Genomic DNA, 27,117 nt, shown 5'->3' with positions numbered 1-27,117 from the left:
GTTGAATATTTTTCAGAAAGGTGTTCAGCTTAGTTCTCAGTGGTTTCAGACCCAAACTTAGATCCAAGACATTTGGAGTAGAGTAATCCTTGTCTAAATTGGAGATTTGTGATCAAAAGAGATCATTGTTTTTGTCTCAAAGTTCTTAATTTTGGGGGTAGTGTTTGTGCAGCAATACAGGTATGGAACAGGGAGACAGAAGTAAGGGATGAAGTATGGATTAATGGATAGAGGAGATGGGTTGGAGAGAAGGGGTTGGAGTTGAAGAGTTAAACTTTTGACGGTGTCAGGGAAAGCCTCTGGACTTCTCCTGTCTGCTAGATACTTCTGCTTTTCTTTGTTGCTCACCATTAGTACATAGAACCCTCAAACAGCCACCCCCAAATGGCAGCTTCAGACTTTGAATTTACATGTCCTGTTACAACTCCTAAGACCACAGCCACTCCCTGGAATCTCTCTTAATTTTAATTGTAGGAAAGTAAGTAATGTTCCTACTTTTGTGGGATAGAATGAACATGGATATAAGGGCATATCCCTGAGGACGGCTGTGATTCCCTGAAAAGGGAAAACGGGTTCCCTGACAAGGGTTTCCTTCACATCATTGTGACTCATGGGAGAGTATTGTGCTTCTCAAAAGAGCTGGGTGGAACAATAGTTGAAAACCTGAGAAATACATGACATGTGAGTGGTACATTATTCTACATGAGTTCCAAGAGAAAGATTTCATGTAGAGGGGGAAGCTAAAAAGGCATCATAGAAAAGGTACAATGTGAATTCCCATAAGTACAATATCTCATGGCTGAAAGGTGTCCTAAAGATTTATTCTGTCTGGGTAACAACCATTACTTGCAGATAGATTTTGAGTTAAAAGTGGGAGAAAGTGCTCCAGGGAACAGCATAAGCAAATACTAGTGGTGGACGGCATAATACATATTTTTGAATTAGCAAATTATGCTGGATATGTGAAGGGAAATCAGTTTGGCATGATGGGTTGAACCATACTGTAGTGGGGTGAGAACACTACAGGATAATGTGAACAGATCAGCAAGTAAACATGAAATATTAGGGCATTTCAGGAAGAAAATCATCCGTAGCAAAGCTGTGTTGGAAGAGGGTCACTGTGCCAGTAGAGAGAAACATGGATCAGAGAAGGAGCAAAAGCAAAACAAGGCTGTCAATAGGAGCCTGTGTCAATAAAGTGAGGGGTAGGAAGATGAGATGTGGATGAGAGAGGCGTTGCTAAAAGATCTACAGGAGTTGGAAAGAGAGGGCATACAGAGGCACAAAGGAGTCAACCAAGAGTCCAAGACTTTTGGCATATTGCAGTTGTAAGGATGGAGGAAGTGACTCCATCCATAGGATGGAATGAGGTGGAAGATGCTCACTGTATTGACTTTGAATTGCCAGGGGTGCGGCAGCCGGAGATATCTAGCCCAGGCTACTGGAAATCTGACACAGTAGCGAAGAGAGGGCAAGGGCCAGATAAGACAGGGTAGTTATTTCAGTGGGATCATGAAGAGGAGAGAGTTGTCTGCAACGAGGAACTTGAGAAGAGGCCGGTAGAGAAACAGGGGAGAGATGGTGTCACAATCATGAGGCTGTCATCTGGCTCAGCGCAAGTATCGAGTGGAATTGGATAAGGGCTGAGCAAAGGTTGAGACTGAGAAGAAAGAGGTCAAAACAGGTAATTCGGAAGTAACTGGTGACAGCAACTTTTTGGCAAAAAGTCAGGGCCGCTGTAAGACTGAGGAGTGAATACTGTGAAGGCGAGGCGGCCGCGCGGTGAAAAGAAGCTTCAAAGTGAAAAGAAGCTACAATGGCTTGAGGCGAGGTTGGAGGGACGGTCGGGTGCCCGCGTTTGAGAACCCACTGGCTGCATGTCCCTCACCTCCTAGATTTCTGCTTTTTACGTCACAAAATGAGACACTGCACGTGGATTGTTCAGCTCACAGACCCCACTTAAGGAGGTTTCGATGATTATATCCAGTGTGGAAGTACCTAGTTTCAGGCAAGAAGAAACAACTGCGGTCTGTGTGTAAATACAACCCGACTCCCCGCCCCCCGCCACGGTCTGCGCAGGCGCGCAGGGGCGGGACGTGGAAGTGCAAGCGGAAGAGGAGGTCGTAACGCTTTAGTGGAGGGACCTGCGGTGGAAATAGATCCTGTGGGGGACGCCCGTGGACGGCGTCTGAGTTTTCAGGCCACCATGAACCGGCTCCAGGATGACTATGACCCCTACACAGTTGAAGAGCCTAGCGATGAGGAGCCGGCTTTGAGCAGGTGGGCCCCTGCGCGCCCCCGCCCCCGAGGCTTCCGGCCGCGGCCTGGTCTCAGTCTTCTCCCTTCGCTGAGCTTACCCGGCCTGCGCGGACCCTAGGCCCAGCGGTTCCGGCCTCCGTGGCGCCCCGCTGTCGCCTATGGGACGCCAAGGGGAGTCTCGGTGAGGTTTTGCAGCGACGGGGGAGGCGGGGCCCACACCGGCGCGGGGAAGGGGGCTGTTCTGGAATCACACGCGAGTCTTCCAAAGCCGTGTGACCGAATCCTGCCTCTGCAGCTTACTGAGTGTAACCCAAGGCAAGTCGCTTATCCTCGGTTTCTCACCTCTCAACAGGAGATACAATAACTATCATAAGTATGTTGTAAGACTCATGGGGCTTGGTGTGAAGTGACGATCTAGAAGACTAATATGCCATAAACAGAAATAAGGGGATATTTAACAGACGTTTTTAAAAATCCTTTCTTTTTTTATTTAATTGTTCAAGTACAGTCTTCTGTCTTGTACTCCCATCTCAGCCCACCCCCCCAGCCCTCCCCACCTCCCTCCCATTTCCACCCCCCCAGTTGCTGTCCATGTGTCCTTTATACTTTTTCCTGTAAATCCTTCCCCTTTTCCCCTGAAATTCCCTCCCCTTTCCCCTCTGGTCAGCCTTCAAACAGACTTTTTTGAGCACCTTTTCTATGCTTGCTCTGGGCCAAAGAAGTCAGTCATAAAGTTTTTGTCTTCTTTAGGCTTCTAGAATAGTTGGGGAAATAAGATATATACCTCGGAAGGTGTATATCTTGGAAATACGAATGCATCTCTGAAGCATTGTAGAAAACGGTGATCCGAGATACGCACAGGTGAAGTTCCGTGGGAATTTCCAAAAGGAAGGGCTTAATCCTACCTGAGAGAAACTTGCAATTATGTTGACAAGAGGTTTGTAGTCACATTTAGCCATTTTTAAAGCCGTCAGCAGATCCTACTTATAAACGTTAACATTCCATCCGATTGAGCTTTCTGTAAAACTGTCCTACGTTCAATCACAGTATTTCCTTGCATTATCCTGGGGAGGAGTTCTAGGCATAGGAGATCAGGTTGCAGAGCAGATTTCTGTTGTGGGGAGTGAAGATGGCTTCTAAGAGTCCCTGAGAAACTCTCATTAACTGAGAGTTTCAGTTAATGAGTCAGGTTTGGGAAAGGTATATGTAGGTTTAGATTAGTAATTTGGTTTATTTGTAATTAGTAATTTGATTTGATTGGAATATAGGAGTGTATCCTGGGCTTGATTTATATTCTGCCATTACTATCACCATATTCATGTGTTATTTAATCTTTTTCTTTAACTTGGTTTACATTTTTATAGTTAAGTATCTTTTTTTAAAGTCTTTGTTTATTATTTTTAGAGCAAGGAGAAGGTGGGGGGGGGGAAAGGAGAGAAATAATGATACGTAAGAGCCACATCTGTCCATTGCCTGTTGCATGTGCCCCAACTGGGGACCATGCTTGCAACCCAGGCATGCACCCTGCTTGGGAATCAAACTGGTGACCCTTGGCTTTGCTGGCCAACACCCAACCAGCTCAGTGGTACTGGTCAGGGTTGTAGTTAAATGTCTTAAAGAAAGCTTTATAATCCTTTGAAGTTGTCAGTGGTAACATAATAAAAAATGAATACTGTAAAAACAAAACAATCCTTTAGGACAGCTTGCCTGGCCAACCTGAATCCAGTGCTTGTTGTTTTAAAAAGGGGATTGAGCCCTGGCTGGTGTGGCTCCGTGGATTGAGCACTGGACTGTGAAGCAGAGGGTTGCTGGTTCGATTCCCAGTCAGGGCACATGCCTGGGTTGCAAGCCTGGTTCCCCAGTGTGGGGAGCACAAGAGGCAACCACACATTGATGTTTCTCTCCCTCTCTTTCTCTCTCCTTTCCCCTCTGTCTAAAAATAAATAAATAAAAATATTAAAAATAAAGAGGGGATTGATTGTAGAGAGGTAAGGGGTGTCTGTTAGGATTTGATTTTACCCCACTTAATATGCTAATACTTTATAGCCTGTTACTGCTTTATGGAAGCTGGTAGAAGATCTGAGACTCCCAGATTACAGAGAACTCACAGTACAGGTAGCAGGAGCATTATTGATCCCTCTTCCCAACTTCTATAGTTGGTTACACAGAGAGAGACCCAGATGGATGCTACACATTCAGTGGGTTAACGCACCACTTGAGCTTGGAGAATCCACCTCTGTTGCAGCAGGCAGTAGATAAGCCTGATCTTTGTTCTGGATAATGACATTACCTCATCCATCAAGGTTTTATGCTGCACACAACCCTGAGAAGTGGCCTAGGTAAAGAGTGTTGAGAACCTTGCATCCTTGGTGAACTCAACAAGAATATACAGGGCCTATGATATATTTTCCTTCCCTGCAGTGCTAAGTGCTGAGACTTTTTAGAAATAATCACAAGAAGAAAATTTGAGAAATGAGTAACTCTCTTTGTGTTTTAATTTTTTTAAATTATTTTTAAAAATTTTGACATCGATTCACATGCAGTTGTAAGAAATAGTACACAGGGCCCTGGCTGGTGTGGCTTAGTGGATTTGAGTGCTAGCCTGTGAACTGAAAGGTTGCCGGTTCAATTTCCAGTCAGGGCACATGCCTGGGTTGCTGGCCAGGTTCCTAATTGGGGACAAATGAGAGACAACTGATTGGTGTATCTCTCACCTGTCAATGTTTCTCTCCCTCTCTCCCTCTCCTCCCCTCTCTAAAAATATAAAAATAAAATCTTAAAGAAAAAAGAAAACAGCTTGTGTCCCTTTACTCAGTTTCCTCCAGTGTTAACATATTGAAAAACTAGTATGATATCACAACTGGGATATTGGCATTAATACAATCGGGTTACAGAACATTTCATCAGCACAAGGATCCTTCATATTCCCCTCTTCCTGCCCGCATACTCTACTTAACCTCTGATAACCACTAGTCTATTCTCCATTTCTATAATTTTGTCATATTCAGAAATCGGTAACTGGAATCCTGTGGTTTATAACTTTTTGGGATTGGCTTTTTAAAAAAAATTACTTATTTTTAGTTTGCAGAACAATACTCAATTCCCTGAGCCATACCAGTCAGGGCTTATTTATTTATTTTTAGTGAGGAAGGGAGGGAGAGAAACATCAATTTGTGGTTGCCTCACACGCGCCTCCTACTTGGGACCTGGCTTGCAACCCAGGCATGTGCCCTGACTAGGGATTGAACCCACGATCCTTTAGTTCATAGGCCAGCAGTCCATTCACTGAGCCACACCAGCCAGGGAAAGGGATTGGCTTTTTTCACTCAGCATAGTTCTCTGGGAGTATATCCCCATTGTCCTATATATCAGTAGTTCACTTCTTTTTTTATTGCTGAGCGATATTTTGCATTTAACCATTCACTCATTGAAAAACATCTGGTTGTTTCCATTTTTTACTATTGTGAATAAAACTGCTTTAAACATTCATGTATAGTTGTATACATATACGTGGTTTTTTTTTTTTTTAAGATTTTATTTATTTATTTTTAGAGAGAAGGGAAGGGAAGGAGAAAGAGAGGTGGAGAATGGTCAGTGTGTGGTTGCCTCTCATGTGCCCCCCACTGGGGATCTGGCCTGCAACCCAGGCATGTGTCCTGACTGGGAATCGAACTGGTGACCCTTTGGTTCCTAGCCTGGACTCAATCCACTCAGCTGCACCAATCAGGGCTACATATACATTTTTATTTCTCTGGGATAAATGCCCAGGATATCAATTGGTAGGTTGTATGGTAATTGCATGCTAGTTTTTTTTTTTTTTTTTTAAAGATTTAAAAAAATTTATTTAGAGGGGAAGGGAAGGAGAGAAAGAGAGAAATATCAATGTATGGTTGCCTCTTGTGGGTCCCCTGCTGGAACTGGCCTGCAACCCAGGCATGTGCCCTGACTGGGAACTGAACTGCTATCCTTTGGTTCACAGGCCTGTGCTCAATCCACTGGGCTACACCAGCCAGGGCTGCCTGTTAGTTTTATTTTAAGGAACTGCCAAGCTGTTTTCCATAGTACCAATTTACATTTCCAGTATAATAGCTTCACTGTTATTTAATGGGCTGTTATCTATTCTGCTAGTCCTTAAAATAATCTCCTACATCCCACACTTCAGAAACACTGGAATAGATCAGAGAGTTTCTCAACCTCTGCAGCATTGACATCTTACATCAGATATTTCTCTGTTGAGGGGGGCTGTCCTGTGCATTGTAGGCTGTAGATGCCAGTAGCTCCTCCTCCAGACTTCAGTTGTGACAGTCATAAATGTATCTAGGTATGCTAAATGATTCCTGGGGGGCAGAATTGCCCTATGTTGAAGACCGCTGAGGTAGTTCAAGGTTGAAAGGATAAGCTAAAACTAGACTGTAGAAAGCTCTTCTGAATGTTGTGCTCAGAGGTTTGGCCATGGACATTTTCTTTCAGAGCAGGGTAGTGGTGAGATGAGAGTTTTTTAAGGAATAATGTTCTGGCAGCAGGGTTAAGGGTGGAATGAAAAAGAAGAGTTTGGAGGCTTGAAGATCCTTAGAATATGGTGTAAATTTAAGAGGACCTGAGTAAGTATAGTGATGATGAAGAAAGAGGAAGTGTGCTTGTCAGGATGTTGTATGGGAAATTTCTTGGGAGTAGAAGCCTCTATCATTAGCAAAATTGATTGTTGTGAATTGGGTTTTTCTGATTCCCCTTCTGCTGGAGTTTATAGAAGACAAAAATAGGGAATCTAAAACCAGGAGTAGTCTGTAACTATTTATCAGACCATGAGTAATTGAGCATTACTTGTGTACTATTGATTGTATTAGAAATGTCTTAGGCATTTCAGATATTCCTGCTGATATTTGGTGTAATTTTGTCATAAGGCTGTTGATGAGGAAACCAGGCACAGCAAGCCAAATAAATTGGCAGAAATTGCTCTGGAGAATTGGGAATATAATTTAGCTTTTTCTTTATAGTTCTTTGTAGCACTGTGCCTTTTAAATCGTAATGTTTAATTACTACCTGTTAACATTTTATGTGGCTGTATTAGCGATATAGTAGTTATATTTTGATGGGGAGTGCTCTGCCAGCAGAGTTCTTCCAGGTTGTTGTGAATAAGAATGAGAATGTGATCTGCTTGGGGAGCAAAGGTGACCAGTTCCTTAAAGGAGAAAGGTCCAGAACATCATCTTCCCTGTGTTTTTATTGAGTTCAGCTCACACAGAGATACATAGTATGCACATAAAGCTCATCAACCAGTGCCCAAAATGCTACTGACATCATTTACAGATAATAGCTGAAGAAACACAGGGATTGTCTCAGGTCAGGGTTGGCTTTAGCTCAAGTCTGTTTCATAGCAACAGGGCAGAGCAAACCTCAAAGAAACAATGTATATTCTTTCTCTGGTCAGATTTGCCCATGGAGCCATCCGTTCCAGTACAAGGTCACAGCTGCCTCTGGCCCTGTTCCCAGGTTGAGTTGGGCAGGGAGAGCAAAGCAGCTAAAAGACTTTTTTTTTTAAAGAAATCTATGTTTATATACATATATATATATATATATATATATTTTTTAAGATTTTATTTATTTATCTTTAGAGGGGAAGGGAAAGAGAGAGGGAGAGAAATATCAGTGTATGGTTGCCTCTTGTGTGTCCCCTGCTGGGAACTGGCCTGCAACCTAGGCATGTGCCCCGACTGGGAATCGAACCATGGTTGCTTGATTCCCAGGCCTGCGCTCAATCCACTGAGCTACACCAGCCAGGGCTAAGAGACTTTTAAAGAAAGACTGAGGACTCAGATTATGACAAAGCCAAGGGGTGAGAGTCAGTCCCTTCTCTGAAGACCCCTAAGTCCTTCCCTGATGGCTCATTGCGACTGTGCCTGTCTTAGGTCACCCCCATTGGGGTCTTACTGGTCATTGGCTAACCTGTCATCTACCCAGGCCTAGCAGGGGGAAGTGAGGCAGGGGCTGTGCTCCTGCCAGGAGGAAATGTTCTGTCTCCTTAGTGGCTCATGTTCCCAAGTCCTTTTCACTCAGCTCTAGCTATGGGACCCTTATTGTCCATTAATGAGGCTACAGTCCCTGAAACCAGGCAGGATGGCTCCCAACAATATATTTTTAGGTTTTATTTAAGTGTCCAGAGTTTTAAAAAACTCCTAGTTCTGTGGAGTAAACTTTTCATCGCTGATGGAATTATAAATTGGTGAAATACTTCTGGAAAGAAGTGTGGTAATTCAGGAAGTCAGAAAGAGGCTTGTATCTAATTTTAGACATTTAGTCTGAGGAAATAAACAAAAAATTTACATGTACAGAGATGTTCATTGTATTTAATATCAAAGAGCTAGAAATAAATGTACATTTACAAGAAGATGTTTATACAGATATTAAAAAGGTATATTTGGAAATATGCAGAAATGATTCATCTAAGTGAGAATAGCTCTCTAATATGCCAGATAAATTTAATGCAACCTTATAAAACTTAAAATTTTGGGGCAGTGAGATGAAGGGGGTTATATGTTATTTTAATTATTTAATGTTCATATTCTTTATGCTTCAAATATATATTAGTTCTGAAGATGAAGTGGATGTGCTTTTACATGGAACTCCTGACCAAAAACGAAAACTCATCAGAGAATGTCTTACTGGAGAAAGTGAATCATCTAGCGAAGATGAATTTGAAAAAGAAATGGAAGCTGAATTAAATTCCACTATAAAAACAATGGAGGGCAAATTATCCTCCCTGGATACAGGTAAACTAAGCTCCATCTGGGCAAGAACCATATTTGTGCTCTTTGGGTCCCCAGCACCTTCAGTGGGTATTCAACAAACACTGAGTGAATGAATAAATGTATTGGGCAACCTGAGCATACTTTCCTTTGATGACTAGTGAAGGAATTTCCTGTGTTGTTGAAGATTATTTAGTACTGCTTACTTATATGATTTCCTTTTGTAATTTTTACCCCAGGATTAACAATAACAACAAAAAAAGATAGTCTTATAGAAGTATTTTTAGGGTTATGTAGCACTGATATGGCAGGTTGAATGCTGTGTCTGCATAAATTCTTGCTTTGTTTTAGTAAGTAATGAAACATACTTCATTTTGATACTTGCTCTTTATGTAAAATATACTTGACTTGGAAACTGGTTCGTGATAGTAGGACTCCTTAGCATTGGTTTCCGTGTTGATATGCTATGTATGAATTGTTAAGAATCAAACCATGTATGATAATAATAAAAGCAAAAGTAGATTTTTTAAAAAAGGTTTTATTTATTTTTATTTTTTAGAGAGAGGGAGAGGGAGGAAGAAAGGCGGAGATAAACATCAATGTTGTGTCCTGGCTGTTGTGGCTCAGTGGGTTGGGCACTGGCCAGTGGACCAAGGGGTTGCCAGTTCGATTCCTGGTCAGGGTACATGCCTGTGTTGTGGTCCAGGTCCCCAGCTGGGGGTGCGCAAGAGGCAATCACGCATTGATGTTTCTCTCTCTCTCTCTCTCCCTCCCTTTCTTTAAAAATAAATAAATATTTAAACAAACAAACAAAAAAATCAACGTTATGAGAGAAACATTGATCAGTTGCCTCTCGCATGCCTCTGAGTGGGGACCTGGGTTGCAACCTTGACATGTACCCTGACTGGGAATCTAACTGCTGATCTTTTAGTCTGTAGTCTGCTCAACCCACTGAGCCACACCAGCCAGGGTGCAAAAGTGGGTTTTAATTAAGAGGAAAAATTAGGGATGCAGGCATATGACATAAGTATAGGTAATATCATGGCGTTGGGCACAAATGAGTTCTTGAGTCATTCTGCCTCTCTGTGGAGCTCTTACCTGCTTTCCCCTAAAGTCCCTTTAAAACAAGATGTTTATTCCACATTCTCCACAGTATATGGCATGTCTCAAAGAGATATGTATATTGGTGATCTGAAAATATGGCTATTTTATTTAATTAGATTTGTGGGAAGGGAGAGAAAGATAATGTCATGTTTTGTAATATTGTTTTTTTAAATACTTGAGGACATTTTTTCATTGCTTTTTGTAGAGAGAGGAAGGGAAAGAGAGAAACATTGATGCAAGAGAGAAGCATCAATCATTGCCTCTTATATGTGCCTGTACGCTCCCTGACCAGGGATTGAGCTCACAACCTAGGCATGTGCCCTGACCGGGAATTGAACCCGCAACCTTTTGGGTTCAATGCTCTAGCCAATTGAGCCACACTAGCCAGGGCATAACTCGGAACATTTAAACAAGTAGGGGCAGATCTCTGTTATTGCACAGGGAACCAGTCCAATAAGTTATTGATATGGAAGTATTTTCCCATCTGAATGTGATTGGGAATCAGTTAAAATTACTTTGAGGTGATGGAAGAATAAATGAAGATTTTTCCTTATCAATTATATATGGTTTAGTGTGTAAAATTCCCTTGTGGTTTGAACAGGGTCTTCCTCAGGAAATGGGAAAGCTGGAACAGCTCTGACAAAGTACTATGATGACATATATTTTGATTCCGATTCTGACGATGAAGACAAAGCAGGTAAGTAAAATGTTTACCAGGCTTAGCAGTTATGTTTTATGAAAAAAAGTTTACCTAGGAGTTACTTGGTATTAGGTTTTTCCTCTGTGTTTGGTTTTTTAGAGAAGAAATTGCAGTCTGTTGATGTGAAAACAAAAGCAGGATCAATGAATAAGAACAGATGTTTATGCAAATACTGAATTATAATATTGTACACCTGAAATATATATCACCTTGTGTACCAGTTTTACTACAAGAAAAGTAAAAGAACAGATGGGAATGCACACATGTGAGGACATGGGACCAACAGTGGCACTGCACAGGCACCAGCGGAGAGAGGGAGAGTCTGTCCCAACTCGCTGCCTCCCTCCTCCTTCAGGGTCCTTTGCGCAGCAGCGTTTGCTTTCACACCTGCAGATAGTTTCTGTAGTTTTACCCCTTGCATAATTTGCCCTTACTTCTTGCTTTTTTTTTAAAAAAGAAGCCCCTCTATTCTTCAGCATTGATTTAATACAAAATTTGAGCACAGTTGAACATGTTGACAAAATCTAAAACTAATTTAATTATATCAGTAATTACCCTGGAATACACAAATAACAAGTTTATATGGTAAATAAATTATTTTATATATTATTAAATATTGACCTGTTCAAGTATATGGGGATGACCATAGGTTTTTTTCTTTTTTTAAAGATTTTATTTATTTATTTTTAAAGGGAGGGGAAGGGAGGAAGAAAGAGAGGGAGAAAAATATCAGTGTGCCAAAGAAACATCAGTTGGTTGCCTCTCACACTCCCCCAAGTGGGGACCTGGCCCATAACCCAGGCATGTGCCCTGTCCTGGAATTGATCCTGGGACCTTTCGGTTTGCTGGATGACGCTCAACCCACTGAGCCAAGCTAGTCAGGGCGATGACCATAGTTTTTTGTTGTTTTTTTTTTATTCATTTTTGAAATATTTTCTTCGGATTTTAGTAGTATTTCATATATGGGAACTTGTGGAGACTTTAGATATCAAAAATAGTTTCTGTTCTTAGCTTGCTTTCTGGAGCCTTTTTTGGACTCTGAATTTTCATTATTTAAACTCTTGAGATACCAGTTTTTGGTGAAAAAAAGTTTTGCCACTTTGGTCATCTTCATTTTAACGCATTTTGTTAATTGGACAAGAACTATACTTGGAGAAATAGTTAAAAATTTTTAAAGGAATATAGGAAAAATATGTAGCTTAGGAAATTGGATTCTTCATTCTGTATTAAAAAAAAGTGTGAACTTTAGACATAATACTTAGCCATGTCCTTAACATTTTCAAAATTAGCACAGGTGACCAAGAAAAAGAAGAAGACACAACGCAGGATCCCAACAAATGATGAATTACTGTACGATCCTGAAAAAGATGACAGAGATCAGGCCTGGGTCGATGCACGGAGAAGAGGGTAAGAATTCAAATTTAATATTTAGAATCTTTAGAGAAAATGATTAAGATATAATTTTCACCACATTTATATTTTGAATGCATGTGTATATGTTTGTACAGACATAAACAAGCTTGAGGAAAAACTGCCGAGTACTTTATTTTGAAAATAAAGCAAATTTCATTCAGACAGTTGATCTTTTAAAAACTTTTGAGTTCCAACTGTTGTAGTCAGTCTCTTTATTCAAGAACCAAAGCTGAATTTATTAAAACTAGTTGGAGATTAAGAGTTCATGTGGAGAAGTGTGGATGTTATGTTCTACATCTGAATTGTTCTTTTTAACTCTGTACAAATTGGATTTTTAAAAATTGAGGTGAAATTCACATATAAAACTAACCATTTAAATGTGAACAATTTAGTGCCAGTTAGTATATTCACACTTTTATTAATTTCAAACCATTTTCATCATCCTAAGGGAAAACTCCGTACTCATTTTCATATTTGATTTTATAAAGGCTGGTACGTCAAAAAAGTAAAAACTAGGCAACTTTCCACTATTAAATAGTACTTCCTTAACCTGGCTGTGCTTCAGAGTCACTTGGGAAGAATGAAATGCAAACCCTTGAGTTGTAGTCTAGGAGGTTTTGATTCAGGTAAGGTGGAGTCCAGGAATCTGTATTTTTCAAGTCCAGATGTATTTTGATGTGTAGGTCTTCATATACCACCTTTCAGCCTTTATTCTTCCATTTTATCTTTTTTTGTTTGTTTGTTTCACCCATGCATACCACTTCATCCACCTGCCTCTTACATTTATTTAATGAATGTTTTTTGATCACCCACAGTGTGAAATGAACATTTAAAAAACAATTTTTAAAAAGAATATGCATGGGATTTGTAATTTTTAAAGGTTTTATGTATTTATTTTTAGAGAGAGGGGAAGGGAAGGAGGAAGAGGAGGGAAACATCAATGTGTGGTTGCCTCTTACACACCCCCTACTGGGGACATGGCCTGCAACCCATGCATGTGCCCTAATTGGGAGTAGAACTGGCAGCCCTTTGGTTTGCAGGCCTGTGCTCAATCCACTGAGCTATACTAACCCAGGGTCACAGTGTGAAATGAACATGTGAGAGATCTATAGATAGTCAAGGAGTTTACAGTCTCGCTCCTGATTCTGGTGACAGAATTTGTCAGTGAAGAAAGATGGAATATCTTTCATCGCTATATGATTTTTAGAAGAAATAACAATTTTTTGACTTATTCACATTTCTGCATTAAGTGGTAGTTGCTTTGTAAGTCCACAGAAGCCACCTTCAAATAATGAATTCCCTGCATTGTAAGCACCATGAGGGCAGTGATCTTATTCAATGCTTGTATCCCAGGCATCTTGTACATTGTTAAATTTGGCCCTCAGTAAGTGTCTATTGAATGAAAAAGTTACTTTCTTGAGGTTTGTGTTTTGAAATTTGCTAAACTTTTAAGAAGAAAATAGGGAGGAGGTAGAAAAGGGTATAAGGGGGATAAATGGTAATTGAAACAAATTTAAAAAAAGGAATAAAATACAGGCCACATGTTTTCAGAATTTTTCACCATAAACATTTAAAAAGTTTAGGAAGTTAATATCAAAAGATTTGCTTTAAAGTTATTTATTTATTTCTTGATTTGAGAGAGAGAGAAGAAACAAACATTGATTTGTTGTTCCACTTACTGATGCATTCATTGGTTGATTATTGTGTGTGCCTTGACTGGTGATCCAACCCACAACCTTGGGGTTTTGGGATAACGCTGTAACCAGCTGAGCTACTTGCCTTTTGTTGTTCACTTTTCAGGAGTTTACCATAAGCCCCTTTTAAGAATATATCCTTTAGCCCTGGCTGATGTGGCTCAGTAGATTAGCGCTGGCCCATGAACCGAAAGGTCGCAGGTTCAGTTTTCAGTTAGGGCACATACCTGGGTTGTGGGTGATGTCCCCAGTTGGGGGAGGGTGAGAGGTAACAGATCGATATTTCTGTCACACATTCATGTTTCTCTCCTTCTCTTTCTCCCTCTCTTTAAAGTAAATAAAATAAAATAATACAGGCTTTTATACTTTAGTGTCTTCATAAGTAGATCCATGCTTTAGTCTTTCTTTTTTTTTTAAAGATTTTACTTATTTATCTTTAGAGGGGAAGGGAAGGAGAGAGGGAGAGAAATATCAGTGTATGGCTGCCTCTTGTGTGTCCCCTGCTGGGAACTGGCCTGCAATCCAGGCATGTGCCCTGACTGGGGATCAAACCACAATCCTTTGGTTCTCAGGCTCGCACTGCGAGCCTCAATCCACTGAGCTACACCAGCCAGGGCACCATGCTTTATTCTTTCAATCAGCAAATATTTATTGAGTACTTACTGTTAGCCAGACAATGTTCTTGACTCTCAAAATACAACAGCAAACAAAACAGACAAAAATCCTGAGGCACTTAGATCTTACTTGCTTCTTTTTAAATGTGGCTTTACTGTGTTTTTAAAAATTAATAGACTTTACTTTTTAGAATAGTTTTAGATTTCCAGAAAAATCGAGCTGATACAATAGAGAATTTCTTTTTTTTTAAGGTTCTATTTATTTATTTTTAGAGAGTGGGAAGGGAGGGAGAAAGAGAGGGAGAGAAACATCAGTGTGTGATTGCATCATGTGTACCCCCTCCTGGGGACCTGGCCCATAACCCAGGCATGTGCCCTGACTGGGAATTGAACCTGCGATCTTTTGCAGGATGACATCCAAACAACTGAACCACACTGGTCAGGGCTGACTTTTGTTGGTTTTGATGACCTTAACAGTTTTGAGGAGCAATGGTCAAGTATAGTCATGTGCCACTTAATGACAGAGATACGTTCTGAGAAATACATTGTTAGGTGATTTTTGTCGTGTGTGAATGTCATGAAGTGAATTTACACAAACCTAGATGGTGTATAGCCTTCTGTACATTTAGGCTATATAGTCTAGCCTATTGCTTCTAGGTTACAAACCTGTACAGCATGTTACTTGCTGAATACTGTAGACAGTTATAACACAATGTAAATATTTATGTAGCTAAACATATTTAAACATAGAAAAGGTACAGTAAAAATACGGTATAAAAGATAAAATAGTACACTTGTATAGGCACTTATTACACATGAATGGAGCTTGCAAGACTGGAAGTTGCTCTGGGAGAGTCAGTGAGAGACTGGTGAGTGAACGTGAAGGCCTAGGACATTCCTGTAAACTATATGAACACTGTACACTTAGGCTACACTAAATGTGCAAAACAACATGACATTAAATCAAGCATAAGAGAAAAGGATGCTATTAAGAGACTTGCTAAACATGAAACAAATCAATAAACAAGACAAACAAACAAAAACTCATAGGCATAGACAGGATGGTGATTACCAGAAGGATGGGTAAAGATGGTCAAATAGACTTTAAAGACTTTATTTATTTTTAGAGGGGAAGGGAGAGAAACATCAATGTGCAAGAGAAGCATTGATTGGTTGCCTCTTGCATGCCCCCAGCCGGGGACCAAACCCACAAACCAGGCACATACCCTGACTGGGAATAGAACTGGTGACCTTTTGTGACCTTTTGGTTTGCAGGATGATGCCCAACTCACTGAGCCAAACCAGTCAGGGCAGGGATCAAATATATTGTGACAGGAGAAGATTTGACTTTGGGTGGTAGGCACACAATGCAATATACAGATGATGTATCATGGAATTGTACACTTGAAACCTATATAATTTTATTAACCAACGTCACCCCAATAAATTTAATAAAAAAGAAAAGAGACTTGGTAAACACAAAATGCATAAAGCTGCTGCCAGCATAACACAGTATACTGTTTCACAGCATTTTATTTTTATAAGTAGAAAGAATAACTTTAAACTACTGATAAAAGTATATAGTAAATACATAACCCAGTAACATAGCTACTTATTATTATTATCAAGTATTATGTTCTGAACATAATTGTATGCACTAGATGTTTATATGACTGTCAACACAATGGGTTTGTTTATAGCAGCATAACTACAAACTTGTGAGTAATATATTGTGCTGTGATGTAACCATGGCTACAGTGTCACTAGGTGATAGGAATTGGTCAGCTCTATTATAATCCATGGAACACATTGTATACGTGTTCTGTCATTGACTGAAACATTGTTATGTGGTACATGACTGTATCATGGGAGGCTTCACTAATTGAAATTTGTCTGATGTTTCTGTTGTAATTAGACAGGGATTATCAGTTTTTGGCAGGAAGACCAAAGAGAGGCACAGTGACATTTTTATCACATTGTAACAAGGGCACATACTATCAACATGATTTATGACTATAAGTGTTGGTTGACTTTGGTCACCTTGGTGAAGTAGTGTTTGTCAGGTTTCTCTTCTATAACGTTACCCTTTCCCCTTCTTTTCATACTGTCCTTTTTGGAAGGAAGTCACTATGTGCAGACTTAAGGAGTCTGTACATAGGGAGAATATATTCTCCCTCATAACTCCCAGATTTAAGGAGTGGGGAGTTATGAGGGAGAATATATTCATAAATTATTTCTAATTCTTTTGTACAGGATTTGTCTTTTCTCCCCCATTTATTTGCTCAGTCACTTGTATCAGCATGGATTCATGAGTATTTATTCTTTGGGTTATAATACAGTCCTTTATTTTGTTGTTCTAATTGTTTTAGCTTTAGTCATTGAGGACACATTTGTTTGACTTCTGTGCCTGTTTGCATACCTACTTCATTGTTTTGTTTTGTTTTTTTTCTCAGCACATCTTTACTTTCTGACACCACAAATTGCTCCAGGTTCATCTTGTATGCTCTATTTCTAGAATCAACCATTTTCCTAAGGATTACTGATTACTTTTATTGGAGAGTAGCATGAGAAATCAAGATTTGGCTTTAATGTGTCTCCCCCCGCACTTTCTTTTTCTGTTGTAGCTACCATGGTTTTGGAAGACAGAGGGCACATCAACAACAGCCTGTTCCAAATAGTGATGCTGTCTTGAACTGCCCTGCCTGCATGACCACGTTGTGTCTAGATTGCCAAAGGTAACCTAAAGGGTAACAGTATACACATACACACAAAACAACAAAAAAGAACCAACTTGGTGGGCTTTTTTTTTTTTTCCCAAAATCCTCACCTAAGGACATTTTTTCCTTGCTTTGAGAGAGAGAGAGTGAGAGTGAGAGAGAGAGAGAATGGAAACATTGATGTGAGAGAAACATTGGTTGCATTCTTGTACATACCCTGAATGGAGATGCTTGCCCTGACTGGGGACCAGACTGGCAACCTGGCTATGTGTGTCAACCAGGAATCAAACTCACGACCTTTTGGTCTATGGAATGATACTCCAACCAACGGAGCCTCACTGGTCAGGGCTTGGTGGGCCTATTTATTTATTTAATTTATTTATAAACAGATTTCTCTCATGTTTTAAAAAATTTGTTGATTTTTTTTAGAAAGAGAGAGAAACATTGATTTGTTGTTCCACTTCTTGATGCATTCATTGATTGATTCTTGTATGTGCCCTGACCAGAGATCAAACCCACAACCTTGGAGTATCAGAATGGCACTGTAACCAACCCAGCCAGGGCCGTGGTGGGCCTTTTTAAAAGTCAGAAGTAGATTTTTGAGGTACTTAGGAATTCTGATAAGGTTATGATCCCATATATCCTTGGTGCTACATGGCTGATCTTTATACAAATAATTTTTTATATGTAGATTCTGTCACAAGTAGTTTAAAGTAAAGCACTTGCCAGTATTGACAAGGATTCAGTGAAACTTCTCTGTGTGTTGTGGAATGATATCCCTCAAATATACTTTTTTTTAAATTGTGATAAAATACATGTAACAGAAAATTTTCTATTTTAACCATTATAAAAATTTGCTGTTGAAGAATACTTCATTCGACTATTCAGTTTATTGTCAACTAAACCATTTAAATTTTTTTTAATTTAAATTTTTTTCTCAGCTTTTTTGACTTAGATATGATTAACATTGTGTAAGTTTGATGTGTATAATGTGCTTTGATATGTGAATATATTACAAAAGTACTACAATAAGGTTAGTTAACATATCCATCACCTCACATAATTACTTTTTTTTAATAAGAACTTAAGATCTACCTCTAACTATTTAATACTTGTAAGAATGCAGTACAGTATTGTTAACTACAGTCATCATGCTATATGTTACATTTCCAGAACTTGCTCATCTTATACCTGGAAGTTTGTACCCTTTGATATTTTTCACCCTTCCACCCTTTCCCACCAATCTCTCCTCTGTTTCTATGAGTTCAGTTTTTTTAGATTCCACATTTAAGTGAAATCATACAGTATTTGTCTTTCTGTGTCTGGTTTATTTCACTTTGCATGATGCCCTCTATGTTGTCACAAATGGCAACATAGGGTTTTCTTTTGTTTTTAATGGCTGAATACTATTTCATTGTGTGTATTTACTTGATTGTTTTATCCATTCATCTCCATTCATCTATTGATGGATACTTAGATTGTTTCCATGTCTTGGCTCTTGTAAATAAATGTTGCAGTAGGGTTTTGGGGGAAGACCACAAAGTGTCATTTTTATATTATATCAAGGGCACAATTTATTGATATGATTTATGACTTCATTTTGACCCTGATCACCTGCCTGGCTGTGGTGGGGATGCAGATATCTCTTTGAGTTAGTGATATTATTTCTTTATTTTTTTTAAGATTTTATTTATTTACTTTTAGAGAGAGGGGGAGGAAGAGAGAGAGGGAGAGAAACATTGATCAGTTGCCTCTCATACACTTCCCAGCTGGGGACCAAACCTGCAACCCAGGCATGTGCCTTGATTGTTTCTTTGCTGTATAGAAGCTTTTTAAAAAGTCTGATGTAGTCTCACTTGTTTATTTTTGCTTTTGTTTCTTATGCTTTTGGTGTTATATTCAGAAAACATTTCTAAGACCAATGTCAAGGAGCTTTTCTCCTATTCTAGGAATTTTACAATTTCAGGCGTTACATTTAAGTCTTTAGTCCATTTAAAATTAATTTTTGTGAGTGGTGTATGATAGGGGTTCAGTTTCATTCATTTGCATGTGAACCTCCAGACTGTCTTTTCCACATAAAATATTCTTGGCTTCTTTGTCAAGTATTAAGTTATGTGTTGAGGGTTTACTTCCGGGCTCTTGCTCAGTTCTGTTCTGTTGATGTATGAGTCTGTTTTTATGCCATTCCCATACCCTCTAGCCTTGTATTATAGTTTGAAATCAGGGAACTATGATGCCTGCAGCTTTGTTCTTCTTTCTCAATATCGTTTTGAGTATTTGGGGTCTTTTGTAGTTCTGTGTAAATTTTAGAATTTTTTCTATTATTGTGAAAAATGCCATTAGAATTTTGATAGAGATTGCATTGACTCTATAGATGGCGTTGGGTGGTATGGACATACCATGAACACAGGGTATAATTCCATCTTTTGGTTTTTTTTTTTCAATTTTTTCTATCATTGTATTATAGTTTTCAGTGTATAGGTCTTCTACCTCTTTGGTTAAATTTATTCCTAAGTATTTTATTGTTGATGCTACTGTGAACAGAATTGTTTTCTTAATTTTTTTTTCAGATAGTTACTGAAACAACAGATTTTTGTGTATTGATTTGTGTGTCCTGCAACTTTACTGAATTCATTTATTATAACATTGTTTTTGGTGAAATCTTCAGAATTTTATATATACATGATCATGTCATTTGCAAACAGATAATTTTACTTCTTCCTTTCCAATTTGGATAACTTTTATCTTTTTATTTTTATTTTTTTAAATATATTTTATTAATTATGCCATTACAGTTCTATTTCCCCCCTTCATTCCCCTCCACCCTGCACATCCCCTCCCCCACCATTCCCCCCTTTAGTTTATGACCATGTGTCTCAAGTTCTTTAGATTCCATATTTCCCATACTATTCTTGCCCCCCCCATCTATTTTCTACCTACCATCTATGCTACTTAGTCTCTGTACCTTCGCCCCCCTTCTCCTCCTCCCACTCCCCTGTTGCTAACCCTCCTTGAGATCTTCATTTCTATGGTTCTGCTCCTGATCTAGCTGTCCTCTTAGTTTGCTTTTGTTTTAGGTGTGGTTGTTAATAACTGTGAGTTTGCTGTCCTTTCACTGTTCATCTTTTTTATCTTCTTTTTCTTAGGTAAGTCCCTTTAACATTTCATATAATAAGGGCTTGGTGATGATGAACTCCTTGAATTTAATCTTATCTGAGAAGCACTTTATCTGTCCTTCCATTCTAAATGAAAGCTTTGCTGGATAGATCAATCTTGGATGTAGGTCTTTGGATTTCTTGACTTGGAATACTTCTTTCCAGCCCCTTCTTGCCTGTAAGGTCTCTTTTGAGAAATCAGCTGACAGTCTGATGGGAACTCCTTTGTAGGTGACTGTCCCCTTATCTCTTGCTGCTTCTAGGATTCTCTCCTTCATTTTCATTTTGGCTAATGTAATTATGATGTGCCTTGGTGTGTTCCTTCTTGGGTCCCACTTCTTTGGGACTCTCTGAGCTTCCTGGATTTCCTGGATGTCTATTTCCTTTGCCAGATTGGGGAAGTTCTCCTTTATTATTTGTTCAAATAAGTTTTCCACTGGTGGCTGTTCCTCTTCCCCTTCTGGTACCCCTGTAATTTGAATGTTGGAACGTTGGAAAGTTCAAAGATGTCCCGAAGGTTTCTAAGCCTCTCCTCATTTTTTTGAATTCTTGTTTCTTCATCCTTTTCTCTTTGGTCATTTTTTTCTTCCTTCTGGTCCACTCCCAATGGAGTCCCAGTTTCCTTTCCATTATTATTGGTTTCCTTTGCATTTCCATTCATTTCAATTAGTTTAGCCTTCATATGTTCCTCTAATTTGTGACTAAAATCAACCAGTTCTGTGAGCATCCTGATCACCAGTGTTTTGAACTGTGCATCTGAAAGTTTGGCTATTTCTTCATTGCTTAGATTTATTGGCTCTGGGGCTCTGAGTTGTTCTTGTGCCATGTTTCGATCTGTTCATGCCTGTTAGGCGTGAGGAGCAGAGCCTTAGTTGTTCACCAGGACGGGGCTACTCAGGTCACTGGTTTGTGACTCTGTAAGTGGGGGCGGGGTCAGAGAGGGACAGTGGCAGTTCCCTCTGCCGCTTCCTGCCGCTGGGGCCTGTGTGGTTCGTCTCACTGCTAGCTCCTTCACCGGTTTATCTGCGCGCGAATGTGTGACTGTGATCAGCCCTCAGTGGGTCCGCCTGCTTCTCCACACGTGGGATCTGCCATGGCTGCTGGCGCACCTGGGTTGCACACCTGGGCCTGGGTCGGTCTGGTGGGTCTTTTCTGCCTGACCCCGCTCTGCTGCTGGCTCTGCCCCTCTTACCGGTTTGCCTGAAGGTTTCATTGTTGTCAAGAGTTCCGTGTAGTTCAATTTTCTGTGGTTTGTCTGCGTTTTTGTTGCTAAAACTTTGTTGTTTTTAAACTTGGTTGTGGGAGAAGGTGCAGTGCTTCCACCTACACCTCCATCTTGGCAGAAGTCTCTGACTTTTATTTCTTTTCTTGCCTGATTGCTCTGGCTTGGATTTCCAGTTCCATATTGGTTAGGAGTGGTAACAGTGACGCTCTTATCTTGTTTTCTGTTGTAATCATTTTAGGTGTACAATTTGGTGACATTCACAACATTCACATGTATTGTGCAACCATCACCACTGTCTGTTTCCAGAATTTTTTTTCCAGAACGTTTTCAAACACAACCTCTGTAGCCATTAGGCAATAAACCCTCATTCTTCATCCCCACTGCCCCAGCCTCTGGTGATCTCTTTTATGCATTTTTGGGGGGTTGTTCCTTGTCAGTGTATAGAAATACAGCAGATTTTTGTGTGTTCATTTTGTATCCCTTGACTCTGCTGAATTAATTTATTATTGCTAATAATTTTTCTTTGTAAACATTACAGTTTTCTGTTGGGTTGGTCAAAAAGTCTGTATTTTCCTGTAAAATAAAAGATACATTTTTCATTTTTAACAGTCAATTTTTATTTATTTGTTTGTTTATTTATTTTTAGACAGAGAGGAAGTGGGGGAGAAAGACAGGGAGAGAAACATCAATGTGTGGTTTGTCCCTCGCACACCCTGCACCGGGGAACCTGGCCTGTAAACCCAGGCATGTGCCCTGACTGGGAATCAAATCAGCAACCCTTTGGTTGGCAAGCCAGTCCTCAATTCACTGAGCCACACCAGCCAGGGCAGTTAATTTTATTGATTTGGATATTTTGAGTATGTCAGCTCTCTCCCACATAGTATAATGTTGATTGTTCTTAATTAATGTGTTGATTTGATTGCTGTCAACTTCTACTGGTCTACCCAGCCATGGAGTATTGTGCAGAGAGAAGTCTCCAGTATGAATCTTTGTAAACCACTTTAGACATGTTTGATTAGTCACAGCACCTTCTCCACACACTACATAGATCTTTTTTATGTGTGTTTCAGTTCATTTTTACCTTTCTTGAAATAATAAAGCATGATCTGAAAATGTTCCATATTTTCTATATTAAAATGGCTACCCAGAAATTCACCAATTTTTGTAATTTTTAAAAAATGCACACTGATATTACAGCTGTTACAATACAGTCTAAGAAAATTGTTTCAAATGAAGTTAAAGACAACCAAGTGGTACTAGAGCCATGTTACAGAGAAGAAACCAAGTGAACTTTCTGGCCAACCCAATGTACATGTAAGATCACATCATCTGTCAACAAAGATCATTTTTATTCCTTCTTTCCCTCCCCCATCCTTTACCCACCCTTCCCTCATTCATCCTCCTTCCCTTTTTATCCTCCCTCCCTCCCTTCTTCCTTCTTTCTCCTCACCGTGCTTGTTGATTTGAGAGAGAGGGGAAGGGAAGGTGAGAGAGAGGCAGAGAAATATGATGTGAGAGACAAACATCACTGGTTGCCTCTGTCAAGGGCCTGACTGGGAATGGAACCCTCAGCCTTGACAGGGAATCAAAAACCTGTGGCCTTTTGGTTTATGGAAAGATGGTCCAGCCAACTGAGCCACACCAGCTAGGGGTAATTTTACTTCCTTTCTGATTTGGATGGCTTTTATTTCTTTTTCTTACCTTATTGTTTTGATTAGAACTTTTTTTTTTAAAAGATTTTACTTATTTATCTTTAGAGGGGAAGGGAAAGAGAGAAGGAGAGAAATATCAATGTGTGGTTGCCTCTCGTGAGTCCCCTGCTGGGAACTGACCTGCAACCCAGGTATGTGCCCTGACTGGGAATCGAACCGAGATTGTGTGGTTTGCAGGCCTGCGCTCAACCCACTGAGCTATATCAGCCAGGGCTGATTAGAACTTTCAATAGTTTGTTGAATGGAAGTGGTGAAAGTAGATATTTTTGTCTTTTTGCTGATCTTAGAGGAAAAGTTTTCAGTCTTTGATCAGTAAGTATGGTGCTGGCTCTGGGCTTTTCATATATAGCATTTAATGTATTGAGGAATTTTTCTTCTATTCCTAGTTTATTGGGTGTTTTTATCATGAAAGCATGTTGAATTTTGTCAAATGCTTTTTCTTCATCAGTGGAGATGATCATGTTTTATTTTTTTCTTCTTCATTCTATTAATCCAAATATAGTTATCCCTTGGTATCAGAGGGGAACTGGTTCTAGGACAGTCCCCCACCTCCTGCCCCACAGCAGGTACCAAAATCTATGGATGCTCACGTCCCTTGTATTACACAATGGCAGAGAACAGTGCATATATCTGACCCTTGGCATGGACTTCTGAGTGTAGATCAAAAAATACCATTTTCTCTCTGTGATTGATTGAATCTGTGGATGCAAAACTGGTAGATATGGAGGGTTGACTATATCCTTTCTACCTTTTTCTTTTTTGGTGGCCTTTCAAATGCGTAGCTTAGTCCATGTTTTGAGTCAAGTTAGCTGGTACTAAGTGATGTAGTGGTGGATATGTTAGTAGTTTGATGGAATTCTTATTGGCTAGCTAGAGGTTTCTGATGTGCAACAATTAATTTATCTACTTCCCATATGAACGCTTAAACTTTTTGTATCTTAATTGACACCTAGAATATGTTTATGAAATGAAGGTGAAATGTATTTAAGTTGTTTCTTTCAAATTAAACCATGTTACAGGGTTCCTATACTCAAAAGAAATTGCTTCAGATCTAACAGTAGAAATTTTCCTTGGTAAAAATTGTGTTCCACATTAATACAGAACTCCAATTCAGTGGAATATAAACAGAATTTTATAGTCTTGCCTGGAGAAGCACCAGCTTGCACAGTCTTAAGTTACTGGTGTGGAGGTGATGGTGGAGATCAGCATTTGGGACTAATGAAGGCATAACTGGAGTTCACTGTTGTTAGCCACAAAGACATTTCTGTTACATGAAGTTTAAAGAAAAATAAAGCAAAACAATTCACTAACTAGAAAAAGAAGTAGGAAAATATTAAACTTATGAGAAGAAAAAGGAAGCATTAACTATTTAAAAAAATACTTTATTTGTTTTTAGAGGGGAAGGGAGAGAGAGAGAGGGAAACACTGGTGCAAGAGAGAAACACTGATTTGTTGCTTTTTGCATGTGACCCGACCAGGGACTGAACCTGCGTTCCAGGCATGTGTCCTGACTGGGAATCAGACCATTGACCTTTTGCTTTGTGGGACAGTAACCAACCGATTGAGCCAGATGAGTCAGGGCAGAAGTTCTTCCTATTCTTAAAATAACTTGCCCTGGCTGGTGTAGCTCAGTGGATTGAGCACAGGCCTGCGAACCAAAGGGTTGCCGGTTCAATTCCCAGTCACATGCCTGGATTACAGGCAAGGTCCCCAGTAGGGGGCGCATGAGAGTCAGCCATACATTGATGTTTCTCTCCTCCTCTCTCTAAAAATAAATAAAATCTTAAAAAAATACCTCATAACATTTCCGTAAATTTCCCATTTTGTTCTCATGTCTTTACTTTGGTTGGTATTTCAGTAAGTTTTTGGTGTTCTCAAATTTTATCTAAGTGGATAATTATTACAATAGAACATAAACAGACATTCTCCATTTTATTTCTTTTAGGCATGAATCATACAAAACTCAGTATAGAGCAATGTTTGTGATGAATTGCACTGTCAACAAAGAGGAGGTTCTAAGATACAAAACCCCAGAGGATAAGAAGAAAAAGCGAGGCCGTAAGAAGATGCGGTCTGACCGTGAGGATGCTCCAGAGCAGGCAGAGACAGGAGTGGAAGAAATCTATCACCCGGTTATGTGCACCGAGTGTTCCACCGAAGTGGCAGTCTATGACAAGGACGAAGTCTTTCACTTTTTCAACGTTTTAGCAAGCCATTCCTAAATAGCTAAGTGGGCATTTCATTGCCCAATACTGTAAATAAGGCAAATGTGGACAGTTATTTTCCTCTTGCCGATTCATAGCAAGTGACATTCTGAGTGGTTGGAGAAGCAGTGTTTTATTCTTTTTGTAAGAGAATGGTTACCAACCTTCATCCCTCCCCCTTCTCTAAAAAAAACTAGTCTCAGCTCTATTGGGACTAATTATTCATTCCCTTTTTGTGGCCATTGGAAACTTGGGGCTTTTTATTTATTAAAGCTCTTTAGAATTAAAATGTTCTGGAGTTATAAGTAACCTCTTTCAGATTATTGTTTTTATTTTTTATTTTAGATATACTTTTGGTTCAAATAAGCTAGAAACTGTTTCCTGACTTCTGTCTGTTGGTTTTGCTATTAGAAATATCTTTTTTTTTTTTAAAGATTTTATTTGTTTATCTTTAGAGGGGAAGGGAAGGAGAGAGGGAGAGAAACATCAATGTGTGGTTGCCTTCATCCGTCCCCTGCCGGGAACTGGCCTGCAGGGAACCGGCCTGCAGCCCAGGCATGTGCCCTGACTGGGAATTGAACCGCGATTGTCTGGTTCACAGGCTCAATCCACTGAGCTACACCAGCCAGGTGAAATAGCTTTATTTCTCTTTTACCCCATAGGATGGAGTGACAGTATTTAGCGACTATTAGAATGGCATGGAGTTTGTATTGCTGGGTGCCTTGAGTAATTAATGTAGGTCTTTCCTTAAAAGGACTGTGCTTACTAATATTCTAAATTTCACAGCCCTGGCTGGGTGGCTTAGTTGGTTAGAGCATCATCTGGGTACATGGAGGTTGTGGGTTCAATCCACAGGGCACATACAAGAATCAACCAATGAATGCATAAATAGGTGGAACAACAGATTGATTCTCTTTCTCCTCACCCCTTCCTCTGTACTCTAGAAACAATAAAATAAATTAAACCTAATGAATTAACATAGTGAAATAGAAATTTGTAATGAGGAAGACCAGCTTCACCCTCCAGCCTTGGACTTAAAAATCCTCTTGTTGCCCCTTGTGTCAACTATAAATTTTTTTTTAAGATTTTATTTATCTTTAGAGAGGAAAGGAAGGAGAGAGGGAGAGAGACATCAATGTATGGTTGCCTTTTGTGCATCCCCTGCTGGGAACTGGCCTGCAGGGAACCGGCCTGCAACCCTGGTATGTGCCCTGACTGGGAATCGAACCGCGATTCTCTGGTTCGCAGGCTAAATTTTTCTTTTATTGATTCCAGAGGAGAAGGGAGGGAGAAAAACATCAATCGGCTGCTTCCCGCACACACCCCAACAAAGGACTGAATCCACAAGCCAGGCATGTGCCCTGACTGGGAATTGAACTGGTTACCCTTTGGTTCGCAGGCCTGCACTCAGTCCACTGAGCCACACCAGCCAGGGTGTGATGTACTTTTCATTTAGATTAGTTATCCAGGGCTTCCATAGCAAAAGATCACAGACTGGGTAGCTAAAACAACAGAAATTTGCCCTGGCTGGTGTGGTTCAGTGGATTGAGTGTGGGCCTGCAAACCAAAGGGTTGCT

The 27,117-nt window shown here is 39.8% G+C and overlaps 1 protein-coding gene across 2 annotated transcripts; it reads left to right on the top strand.

The window, feature by feature from the left end:
- The first annotated feature begins 2,110 nt into the window (after nucleotides 1-2,110).
- On the top strand, nucleotides 2,111-25,849 carry EAPP (E2F associated phosphoprotein). 2 transcript variants are annotated; one of them, XM_037136078.2, is made up of 6 exons: nucleotides 2,111-2,280; nucleotides 8,845-9,026; nucleotides 10,708-10,803; nucleotides 12,096-12,213; nucleotides 17,152-17,262; nucleotides 25,282-25,849. In XM_037136078.2, exons 1-6 carry the CDS (start codon nucleotides 2,207-2,209, stop codon nucleotides 25,556-25,558), a joined length of 858 nt encoding a protein of 285 aa, XP_036991973.1. In that variant the 5' UTR covers nucleotides 2,111-2,206; the 3' UTR covers nucleotides 25,559-25,849. The 2 variants fall into 2 exon arrangements, with proteins under 2 accessions (XP_036991973.1, XP_036991974.1); XM_037136079.2 differs by lacking the exons at nucleotides 12,096-12,213; nucleotides 25,282-25,849 and having other exon boundaries at nucleotides 17,152-17,219.
- The last annotated feature ends 1,268 nt before the right edge of the window (nucleotides 25,850-27,117 follow it).

This window comes from Artibeus jamaicensis, unplaced genomic scaffold, assembly GCF_021234435.1.
Source record: "Artibeus jamaicensis isolate MK-2021 breed Jamaican fruit bat unplaced genomic scaffold, CSHL_Jam_final contig_3168, whole genome shotgun sequence".
NCBI classification, from domain to species: domain Eukaryota; kingdom Metazoa; phylum Chordata; class Mammalia; order Chiroptera; family Phyllostomidae; genus Artibeus; species Artibeus jamaicensis.
This window is presented reverse-complemented; position numbering and strand designations above follow the sequence as displayed.